The 11,172-nt window shown below is 47.1% G+C and overlaps 1 protein-coding gene across 2 annotated transcripts in view; it reads left to right on the plus strand.

Moving 5' to 3' along the window:
* The first annotated feature begins 2,993 nt into the window (after positions 1–2,993).
* MBD3 (methyl-CpG binding domain protein 3) overlaps positions 2,994–11,172 on the plus strand; it is a 27,600-nt gene continuing 19,421 nt past the window's right edge. Inside the window, exons 1-3 of one of the 2 annotated variants that reach the window (XM_006027180.2) lie at positions 2,994–3,141; positions 7,476–7,574; positions 9,187–9,302. In XM_006027180.2, coding sequence (XP_006027242.1) covers positions 9,229–9,302 — 74 coding nt within the window. In that variant the 5' untranslated portion in view covers positions 2,994–3,141; positions 7,476–7,574; positions 9,187–9,228. Of the gene's footprint in view, positions 3,142–6,439; positions 6,596–7,475; positions 7,575–9,186; positions 9,303–11,172 lie in introns of those variants that run through there. The other variant, XM_006027181.3, reaches the window with a different exon arrangement.

The following is an 11,172-nucleotide window of genomic DNA, read 5'->3' on the forward strand; positions in this document are numbered from 1 at the left end:
GGAATAGACATCACGAGCGGGCGCGAGGCTGTCCGCCGGCCGGGGGCGCGCGGCGCTGTCGGGGCGACCTGCGTGTGCGGGGGACGCCCGGCCCTCGCCCTCCCCCTCCTGGGTGAGGCGAGAAACGCGCTGGAGGATGCCAGCGCGGGAAGGGACCTCGCATGCAGGCCGCCCCCTCCCCCGGACAAGGGTCCGACAAACCCACCGCTTCGCCGCCTCCCCTCCAGCGCAGCCCTGCGTGCGTGCGTGCGTGCCTGCCTGGGGAGGAGGCTGCCCGCGCTTGTCGCCGCTCGAGGGGACCGGGTTGTGCGCGGGGGGCGCCTGTTGAAGATGGATTTGTCTTTGCAAGGGGCGGGGGAAGAGTGTGCACACGTGTGTGTCTGTGTGTGTGTGTGTGTAACTTTTAATACCTCTGCTGTTCTGCCCCATGTTTCGCTGGCTGTGTTTAGGGTCAGTTTCTAGCGGCAGTGTTTGTGGACCGAGTGCCGAAAACACCCCCAAACTCGGCTTGTGGGGGAGCTGCCCGATCCTTGTTGTGGCCGTGCAGCCCCAGCCCCTTCCCTGCCGTCTGTGCCGAGCAAAATGCCCCGTGCCGGGGGTTGCTTACCCCTGTCTGGTGCATCCATACAGTTGCAGTCATTTTACATGAATTTTCACCTTGATCCATCATGATCAGAAGCTTGGCTTCATTTTCAAAATGATGGCTGCAATGAGTACCTTTTTCAGACTTATAAATTGATGCTTCTTCAATCTGAAGATTAAAAACATCGGCCCTTCTGTTGCTGCCCATACTTCCTGCAAAAACAAAAGACCCTTTCTAGAGGCCAGAGGAGGACAGTTTTGTCTTTGCGAAGATGCCAGGTAGATTCAGGAATGTCAAATTCATGACATGGTTAGAATAATTTTTTTTTTTATTGTGGTCCAAGTCTTAAGGACATGTTCTTATCATTGCCAGGGATAGATTTCTTCTTTCATAAAGACCAAAAGTATGTTGTGGGGCTAATGCAGTAACTTAACTTGTAGTTTGTCATTGTTCCAATTTGCTTTACTGAATGGGAGAAGTGTGTGCACATAACTTTTAATACCTCTGCTGTTCTGCCTCATGCTTAGCTGGCTGTTTTTAGGGTCAGTGTCTAGTGTATCCATACAGTTGCAGTAATTTTACATTAATTTTCATGAACACACAACATTTCTGGGGAGAAAAAGCCTTTTGGTGAGCCATCACTTGAGTTAATAACACCCACCTGTGACAAAGGAGGTGGTAGTTGACACTTCTCCAGCACCTTGTGGAAGATTCCTTTTATAATCAGAAGGACTAGAAACTTCCTCTCATTGCATGAAAGTGCGTGCGCCTTCTGTCAAATACAAATCTGCTGTGGGAGATCAAATGCATTAGGCCAGACTCCAGTTTTGGGTTGGATGTGTGACACCCCTTTAATCAGGGGTTGATAGATAATTACTAGGGCTGTGCGAAGCTTCGGGTGGTGATTCAATTCGGAGGAGACTCGGCCTGATTCAGTGGCCGAATCTCCGAATCAAATCAGGGGACCAATTTAAAGGTCTGAATCGATGCTGAAGCTTCAGAGAGCTTTGAAAAAATTCGGAGAGCTTTGATTCGGGCAGTTCCCGATGGCTGCAGCCACGCCAAGCTGGTAAGTACTAGGGATGGGGGAGAGGGGGCTGGGGAAGGGACCATGGGGGGACCCCTGCCAGGCCCCAACCTCCACCCCCTGCCCATAGCTGCCCTGCCCACCCCAGCTCCGGCCCTTTAAGAAAATAATTAAGAAAAAAAAAAAAGCTGAGAAAAGCCCTGGGACTTGCCACTCCTGGTGCAGCCTTGGGGCTTTGGGGGCTCCTGCAGAGCCCCTGCATAATGCGGGGCAGCGGGGATTGCCCCCACCGGCAGCAGTGGTGAGTCCTAGGGTTTCTTCAGGTTTTTTGTTGGTTTTTTTTTTTTTCTTAAAGGGCTGGAGTTGGCCTGGGGGGGGGCTCATGTAGAGCTCATGCAGTGGGGGCAGCGGGGATTGCCCCTGCCCAGCAGCACCTGCAGAGCTGGGGCATTTTTTCCCCCAAGTGCTGGGAGCTGGGGCCGGCAAGGCAGCCATTACTGGGCTGGGAGAGGGGCAGGGAATGAGCCTGGCCTGGCTGATTTGGAGATTTGACAGCAGCCAAATCTCCGAATCGGATTCGACCCAGCCGAATCGGGACAGTGATTCGAATCACCAAATCAAATTGCCATCCCCCAAATCGGCCGAATCTGAAGTGAATACTAGCCTCTTCTCACAGGCCTAATAATTACACTGTCTCCCGAGCATAGTTTGTAGATAGGACCCTGGTAGCAACCCCTTGCTTTTCAGCAGCTGGTTGTATGAGAGCTGGGTTTCCCAGCAGGATGGTGGCTTAGAACTAAGTGTCTGCCATGAGATTTGTAAGGACTTCTGGTTTTCTTGTCGAGGAGCAGGGAAGAGAAGTTTGCTTGCGCACTCTTTTAACCTCTGCCTGCAGTTACAAAAATCTGCTACTTGGATCTTCCTGTTCCTGGGCTCAATCTTGAATTTTGTCAAGTGAGAGATTCTCCAGAAACATCTATTTTTTGCAAGGGATTTGGTTAAAAAGGTGTTCCCTAAACAGATCTTTGGCTCTCTCAACCCTCACAACTAATTTTCTTGTGCATTTCTGGTTCAAGATTATGCAACCAGCATTAGTAGTGAAAACAAACAAAAGCACCTCCCCTAAGTCTCTTGGGAAAAGTGCTTTTTCTTAAAATTATTCTGGTGAATGTTTTTTAGACAAAATCCCTGGTATCTCTTTGACTGCCTGAGTTCCCAAAGTGAAGCTTTTACAGCATAGATGAACACTATATGTGGACTAATCTACTTCAGTTCACTACCCTGCTACAGATCTGCCCCTTGTCAGTGTTATATTTATTGTTTAATCTTCCTGTAGGCTAGTAGATTGTAACTTTTTTTTTTTTCAGCTTTCCTACACATAAATGTGCCCAAAGAGTTTTTTTGAATTTGGGGGTCCTCACTACATCAGGACATCTGTCAAAATGAGGCCTGTTACTGTAAAGAGAAGAGTGCAGTCACTGCATGTTGCTGCTAGCAGAAGTGATGGGAGTTTACTGCAGCTGAATATTCGGTAGGACAGATGCCCTGACATGTTATGCCTGGTAACACAGAATGATGCATTTATAAGAGGTTGAGTGAGTAGGGGGCGCCAGTCCACAGAGCAGATGGGGAAAATTCAGTAAATGAATATATCATTACATTTATACCGGGTGGTATGTGACTGTTGTCCATAGTGAGCTGGCGTGAGTGGTGGCTGTTACCATAGGTCAGTGTTCTGGAGGGCTTGTGCATGGGAGAACAAGTGTGTGTGTGTGTGTGTGCACACGCGTGTGTGACTTCTGCTGAGTTGCTAGTGATTTGCAATGAAAGGGAAACACCGAGGGAGCTTGAGGACTAGGAGGAGTTGTAGAAAGCATGGCTGGAAGGGAGTATCTACTGCACCCATTTATGTCTGTATTAACGTTTCTTATCCCTGGCCTGCAGGTCAGATCTGGCCCTTAGTGTTGCTGTCCAGCCCGCGGGGCTCTCCACAGGTCCAAAAGTTTGGTGGTAGGGAAGGGGTGGCACCACTCCCCTGCTGCCAAATCTCCAGACCTGTGCGGAGCCCTGCAAAGTGCTGGTCCCAGCCCAGGGGTCCAGCCAGATGTGGGCTGTGTCAGACCTGATCCCAGTGGGCAGAGGCAAAACTGGGGGGTACCCAATTCTGGTGTGTGGGGCCAGCCCCATGGCAATCATCTGGCCCATGGGACCAAAAATTTGAGCACCACTGCTATAGACATGTGCCATGAAGTGGTGGAACGTGGGAAATATGAGTACACGCTGCAAGGTGTCATGTATAACTGAAATGTCTTCAAATAGGGACATGCTAGAGATCACAAGACTCTGAACAGCTGCTTTGGTAAGAGTGGTTGTACTGTTATAGATGAGTATATACTAGCAGGTAATGGGGAGCTGAGGCAGGTAACTCCTACTCTAGCAAGTTGAGTTGTAACTTAGCACTGACAGTGAGAAACGAAGACTGGACCATAAGTGCTGAAGTCACTGAGTGTAGAGTTTCAGGATAAGGAGTCTAATGCAGCAAGAGGAAGAAAGGCACACTTTGTGTAGTGAAACGCGTGCGAAGCAGAAAACATTGTTTTCATTTCCTTTCTTTTAGGACAGGGAAGTGAGATTTTAGGCAGATGAATCTGTTTACTATCTCCCGTAGCCTTAAAAGGCGGGTAAGAGGTCTATCCACCTTTCTCCTTTGCATTTCAAGTTCTTCGAATTGTGTAGGGTAAATGGGGAGAGGAGGAGACTTGTTTAGTTGGAAGGGGGAGGGGAGTGGGCTGCAGTCAGTCCTCTTGCTAAGACTATGAGGAGAATGAAACAAAGGGTGAGCTGCACATGTAGAGCAGGCACCTGGCATGTGCTGACTGTTGAATAGCCCATGCTGCATTCATCTTAATCTGCACCTAAAAAGTTTGTGAAAGGCAACTGAGATGGTCTGTTTCTGGAAAAGTACTGTCCTTCATTTCTGTTTGCGCCTGTTTTGTTAATGCTGAGACAAGCCCTGGAAGCAGATAATGCAATATACCTTTTGATGGACAAGCATGTAAAATCACTTGTCACTTTGCAGTTGCTTTGCTTTTTAGTAACTGGTGAAGTGCAAAAGACCCATATACAAATGCAATGTCACACTAGCACCGGAGGTTACTTGCTGATATTTTTCCTTATTCAGGAACAGATGTCTAAGCGTCTAAAACTTTGCATCAGAAATTGTGCATGATTGTAATTCCTTTCCTTGGGATGGTTCAAATTCTTTACTTTAAAAAATCAGTGCATAGCGAGTTGAAATTGTAGGTGATCTACAAGGGGAGAGAGTGGGGGAGGTTTCTTTTTTGGCTTCTTTGTAAAATGTAAAGGCAACACACAAGCTCTTTCTATAGATTTCACTGACATGGGTTTACCTCCTGTTCTCCCGAGTCTCATGCCTCCAGAACAAGGCATGTGTAAAACTCCAGAAAACTTCCCTAGCTCTGCACTTTTTTTTGATCCTCTGAGGTACCTGTAGGGTGTTTTAATCCTGTTGCATTGGAAATGCTCCTCTGCCCCAGAACACTCCAGTCAGTTTCTTTCTGGTTGTGGTTACTTAGTGAGCTTTCCGCTGGTTTTCAATTGTTCTACCTTTGGTCTGATCAGCCAGTGCTTTTGAAGCAAGACACTGCATGGTACCCCTTTTCATGTTCAAGGTATATAGTTGTGGAATAAAGTATACTTTCCCAGCACTAAAGTGCCTTTTTTTCCTTAGTACTTTGGCCAGACCTAATGTCTTCATCTTTCCTTGAAGCCTTGGCAGTGAGGGTTTTCCAGGGGTACTTTAGGTTAGCTTATAAAGATGACTTTCTGGTGCAAGTAGCACTTGTCCATCTATTTAGGTTTGGTTTATGAGTAGTTACCATCTCTGTTAGGGATTGTATGGTAGGTACAGGGTACTGTTCAGCTCCTTGATTGACTTTTGGGATCTTCAGTCATTCAATTGAATGGATGCACTTAGTCAATACAGTACTCTGACTAGCTTTTGGATTTTTGGTTTTTTGCTCCTTTGATCTGTCATATCTCAGTTTGTGATAGCACCAAATGAAGCTCTGGCCTGTTGTGATGTGACAGGCTTCAGCCATATGCTGAGGCATAGAGTCATGTTTTTCCAAAAATGACAGGAGGAGACTGTCATGTTCTCTGACTGCTTATGCCAGCATGACGTCTGCTTTCCAGAAGGCTGAGGTTTGCAGTGCTAGGATCTGTGCAGTGGACCAGTATTTAAGATCCTGAAATGCCCCTGACAAGGCCAGTTCTTCAGGCCTGCTTGACTTCTTACTTTTCTAGTATGGTGGCATCAGTACAACAAAGCTGAAGTCCCTTCTTGAGAAGTTGCTGTGCGTGCAAACAAGACTTGTAGATCTGAACCTTTGTGTTCAAAGTGATCTTCTGTAATATTTGTGGTATTTTTGGACCCAAGGTCTGTGCAACACCAGCTACTGTTCCTGCTCTGTGATGGAAGCAGAGGGCCTTGCTACCTCTCACTGTTATTTTGGAGACCTTCAGGCAGAAGAAAATTAGTTGGATTATTGTCCGTTTCTCCAGACTAGAGCTCAAAAGTTTGTAAGAGAGACATAGGAACCGGGAGTATGTGAACTTAATGTGAGGCAGTTTGTTTCTTTGGTTTTGCCTGTGCGAATAAGGTGCTGCTTATTTGACACTTTTTAAATTCTATTTGAAACAATCTGGTTTTGAGCCTGTGGAGATATTGGAAGCAGAAGCAAAGCCAGAGATTTTACAAAGATTGAAAATTCTCCCTTTTTCCTTCACTAAGGACATCTGACACTGCTCCAAGACTCTGTGGGTCAGACTTTGGTGCCATTTGCACTGGGCCAGAGGACTCCTCTTGGATTCTTGATTTCATGCATCTTTTGAGAGACTTTTAGAGACTGCTGTTACCGGTGCTTTAATTCATGCTGGCCCTGCCTCTCCAGGAGTTTCAAAGGGTAGGTCTTTTTTGATCCTCTCTGGTTGGTTCTAACATTCTGGTTTCCCTTTTGCTCATTGCCCAACATTTTTGGAGTCTATGGTCTAAAGCAGTAGTTCTCAACCAGGATGCCATGGCATGCTGGTGTGCCATGAGATCCTTTTAAGGGTGATAGGGAATATTAGCTCTTTTAGGTATGGATATACCTACACACGAGTCATAAAATAAAGCCAGAGATTTCAAATTAGGAACCCATAGTGCCAAAAAGATTCTGACTTCTTGTGGTCTTTCTGAGTTCTTTGCAACAGAAGAATTGCTCTAATATTTATTTGTAGTTTAAAAATGAGTTGAGTCTGAGGGCTGTCTTGAATCTAAAAAGGCTGAGAATCACAGGTTGGCCAGTCTTTTATTGCTACTGTTTCTAGCTGTCAGAGTACGTGGGATTTCCTGTACAGGTTTTTCTTGGTTTGCTTTTTCTTAAAATGAATCAGGACACTAATTGTCCAGCAAGAAGCGGTTTGTTCCTTTTGGTTGTCCTGAAAGAAAACTCAAGAGAAGATACTGGTAAACAGAAAGTGCCTTTCCAGTGTGAAGATGATCCTGCAATAAAAGTGTTTCATTCGTACATTGCTTAATGAAAGTAATACCCACTTTATCCACTTGACAATTACAGATTATTTCAGGAGATGCTTTTGCCATTGAGCAGAAATTTTGAAGATGCTAATATCTGCAAAAGAAAGTACCAGTTTATCAGAGTATCAAATTATCAAAGTTTGAGCCTCTTTATGGTTATATATGAGAACAAAAAAGAAAAATAATTCTTCGTTAGTGATTGTTTTTTGTTTTTTTTTTTTAAATGTTCTCAAGTTGTAACTTAGACCATCTTTTGTTCCTTCTAGAGTCAGAAAAGCAGATGACTTGTTTCAGGTGTCTCCCGTGAATGTGAGCCTCTAGCAGCTTCCAGTACTGTCTTTGTTAGTTTCTCTAGGATCGAACAGGTACAAGTAACCAGATAATGTGTCCAAGGCAGGGCTGGATGGCTTGGGAGTGGGTGGGGCCTGCACTCGGCATCTACAAGTCTACCACGCAGGCTGCATGCTGTGGGGGCAGCTTCTTCCCTTCCCCCATCCCTGCTCCCCTGTCCCCTTACCACGCAGCCTTTGCGCACAGGCTGTCTCTTTCCCCCACTCCTCCCCACAGTGTGCACGGTGGCATGCAGACCCTGGGCCCTCCCTGCCATGTGGTAGTGGGAGAGGCAGTTGCGGGGCCTACAAAGCACTTGCTAACTTCACAGGCTGACAGTTGGGCAGCCCTGGTCTAGCAGCATGTTCCACGGAGTAATTTTTCCACATTTTAAGGGTGATAGGGTGAAAATGTGTTTAACCACACTAAGGTTACTTTACTATGATTTCAGTGATCTCTGAAATAAAGAGGTTGGGTGTCGTGTCCATTCCATTTTACATACTAAAGTCAATTTACTGTGTAGTAGATGTCATGTTTACACCCTAAGAGTCCTTTCTTTAAAAGAAAAAAGGATTCTTGATTTAAAAAAAAAAAAAAAAAGAAGAAAGCAAAAACTCAACATTTTTAGACCAGTTTTTCTTAGTATGGGGTAAATGATCATTAATTGCCAACTAGCCTGATTGATGGATTATCAATGTGCATCATCACAATTCATATACGGCTTAACCTCATAAATCTGGATATAAAAAATCCGGAGTTCTCGAAATCCAGCACTTTTTAAAAATACACTACTGTCAGATGTGGAGGCAGAATCTTGCATGTGGCGGCCACCATCACCATCTACCACCCTGAGCTGTTGCTCTGCATGCAGCTGCTGCTCTGGGACTGGCTGCTGCTGCCCCCTACCCCTCAGATGTGGAGGGGGAAACTTGCACGTGGCAACTGCTGCTGCCACCAGCCACCCCAATCCGTGTGCGGCTGCTGCTCCGGGACTGGCCACCGCTTCGGTTTCAAAAACCTGGAATTTTCAAATTTCTGGCAGGTGCTCAGTCCCAAGCATGCCGGGTTTATGAGGTTATACTGTACTGTATTGTGTCTTGTCCATAGGGAGATGCTGTGGAAGGTTAATCCAAATTCATTTTTAAAGCGGATTAGTTGGGAAGCATATGGAGAGGGGCTCCCCAGTTACGGAGCTAGATCTGTCTAGAGCAGGGGTGGCCAACCTGCAGCATGTATGCCACAAGTGGCACAAGTAGTCTCTATGTATGGCATGTGTCAGATAAGGCAGGGAGCAGAAAGCAAATTACATGGGGAAGGAGGATTGGAGTGGCACTTGGGGAGGGTATAGGGCTAATTTGTGGCATGCCTGCCAAAAAGGTTGGCCCCCACTGCTCTAGGGTATTTATTTCATCTGCTGCTTTTTATGCAAGTGGTTCTTTACACATTCAGGACTTTCAGAAGCATTTTAAAACACAGTCCTATTTTAATTGGACAGTTGGGCCACTTTGGTTTACATCGGGGTGTGTGACTTAGTGCCTCCTTTATTGGAACACCAGCAGTTGTAGAATTGGGACTCTGTTCCACAAAATGTTCTTTTTGTAACTGGTGGAGAAAAATGTAATCCTAAACTGAATCAATCTGCTGCAGATTCTCGTGAGTAGATTAAGGAGTGGCAGATCCAGTCCAGATATGGATTTCTTTACCACTCAGCAGAACAAGAAGCCACCTGCCTTCACAAGATCAAGAAAAAGAATGTTAACAAGGTGCTTTCTCTATCCAATAATGTGTGCCTTTTCACCAGTCCTTCTGATGACAATGCTAATGGCCTCCTTCATTCAAACAGAGATGGGATTTGATTTTTTTTGTTTGTTTGTTTATTTTTTTTACTTTGGGTTTTTCAGAAATTCTTGGTAGTTTAATGCATTCACTCTAAGCTGTGGGCTGGATAAAATGCAAATATACGTGGCCTGTGGCAGGGCTTTCTGACTTCTGAGCAGCCAGGGGCCCCACACTCCCAGCCTTCTCCCCCCCAGGGTCAGATGCCATGCTGTACCACGTGGTTCCTCCCCTCCCTGCCCTAGCCACAGTGCACAGTAGGTTCCCCTGGTGTTCCCACACACTGTACTGCATGCTTCCTCTAGCCGTGCTGTTCAAGCACTCTTGTGCCACGCAGGAGTTCCAGGTTCCTGGATCCCCGAGTCCACTTGTCCTGGGCTCCTTCATCCCCATGGGCTGCCCTGCCCCATCCCCCTTAAGTGGGAGCAGGCAGTGGAAGCTGGAGGAGGGGGGGGAGCCTGGAAACTCTGGCAACTGTGGCAGCAGCTGGAGTGATGGAGGGATCGGTGCCTGGACTAGAAGCCCTTGGGTTACAGATTAACCCCTTAGGGGTTACATGTGGCCTGTGGACCATTACTTGGGCTATGGAAATGTTTTCTGCTGTCTTCTGGTTCAGAGGATCGTTATTGACCCTCAGTATATCTTGTGGAGCACTATACAACTTTATCACTAAACTCTTAAGTGAAGAGTGGGGAGCTCCAGTGGGATGCCACAGTGTGATATGCCTGTCAGCTTCTTGGAGTCTTGCTTTCTACCACTTCTGCTTAAGGCCTTTTTTCTCCATGTTCAGTTTCAAATGATCAAAGTGCCTCAGTTCTCCAGAAAAGCTTGTGTGACATTGGGGTATAAAAGGGAACTTTAAAACATCAACTGAGTTCAGTGTAAATTGAGACTGTCCAGGAAGGAGTGAAGAGTGGGGAACTTAAGTCTGTGAAGATTCAGTCTAGAGTAGATCAAGGGTTGAGGGCCTTGGCAGGCTAGTAAGGTGAACTTGGCACTTCGACATGTGGGTGAAAATGTTTCTAGCATGGCTGGTCTTTCATACAAGTGCCTGTAGGAAAAACTTGTCTGGCATTGTTCACCTGAAAAAGATGCCTATTAGCCAATAGGGCTGTGCAAAGCTTCAGGTGGTGATTCAATTTGGAGGAGATTTGGCCCGATTCAGTGTCCGAATCTCCGAATCCAAATCAAATCAGGGCCAATTAAAAGGTCCAAATCGATTCAAAGCTCTCCAAATCTTCAGAAAAGATTCAGAGAGCTCTGATTCAGGTAGCACCTGGTGGCTGCAGCAGGGAGCTACAGCTGACTCTGAGCTGGTAATGACTAAGGGGGGGGGAGACCGCCAGCCTCCCCTGATCCCCAGACCACCCTCCACAGCTGCTTCCCCTGCCCCAGCTCCCGGCCCTTTAAAGGAAAGCCCCGGTGCTCACTGGGTGCTGCCGGGCCGGGGGGCAATCCCTGCTGCCCCCCACTGCCCCATGCTGCATGGGGGACACTGCACAAGCGCCCTGCCCAGGCTAGCTCTGGCCCTTTAAGAAAAAACAAATGAGAAAAGCCCTGAGACTTGCTGCTCCTGCAGTGGCCTCGGGCTTCGGGGGGCTCGTGCAGAGCCCCCCACATGGCGCGGAGTAGTGGGGGGCACTGGGTATGGCTCCTGCCAGCAGGAACAGTGAGTCTGGGGGGTTTTTGTTGGGTTTTTTTTTCCTAAAGGGCTGGAGCTGGCCTGTGTGGGGCACCTGTGGGGGGCTGAGGAAGTGAGGGGGGGGCAGGTCGGGGGGCTCATGTCCTTTTTTTTTT

This window comes from Alligator sinensis, unplaced genomic scaffold (genome assembly GCF_000455745.1).
Source record: "Alligator sinensis unplaced genomic scaffold, ASM45574v1 scaffold103_1, whole genome shotgun sequence".
In the NCBI taxonomy this organism is placed as follows: domain Eukaryota; kingdom Metazoa; phylum Chordata; order Crocodylia; family Alligatoridae; genus Alligator; species Alligator sinensis.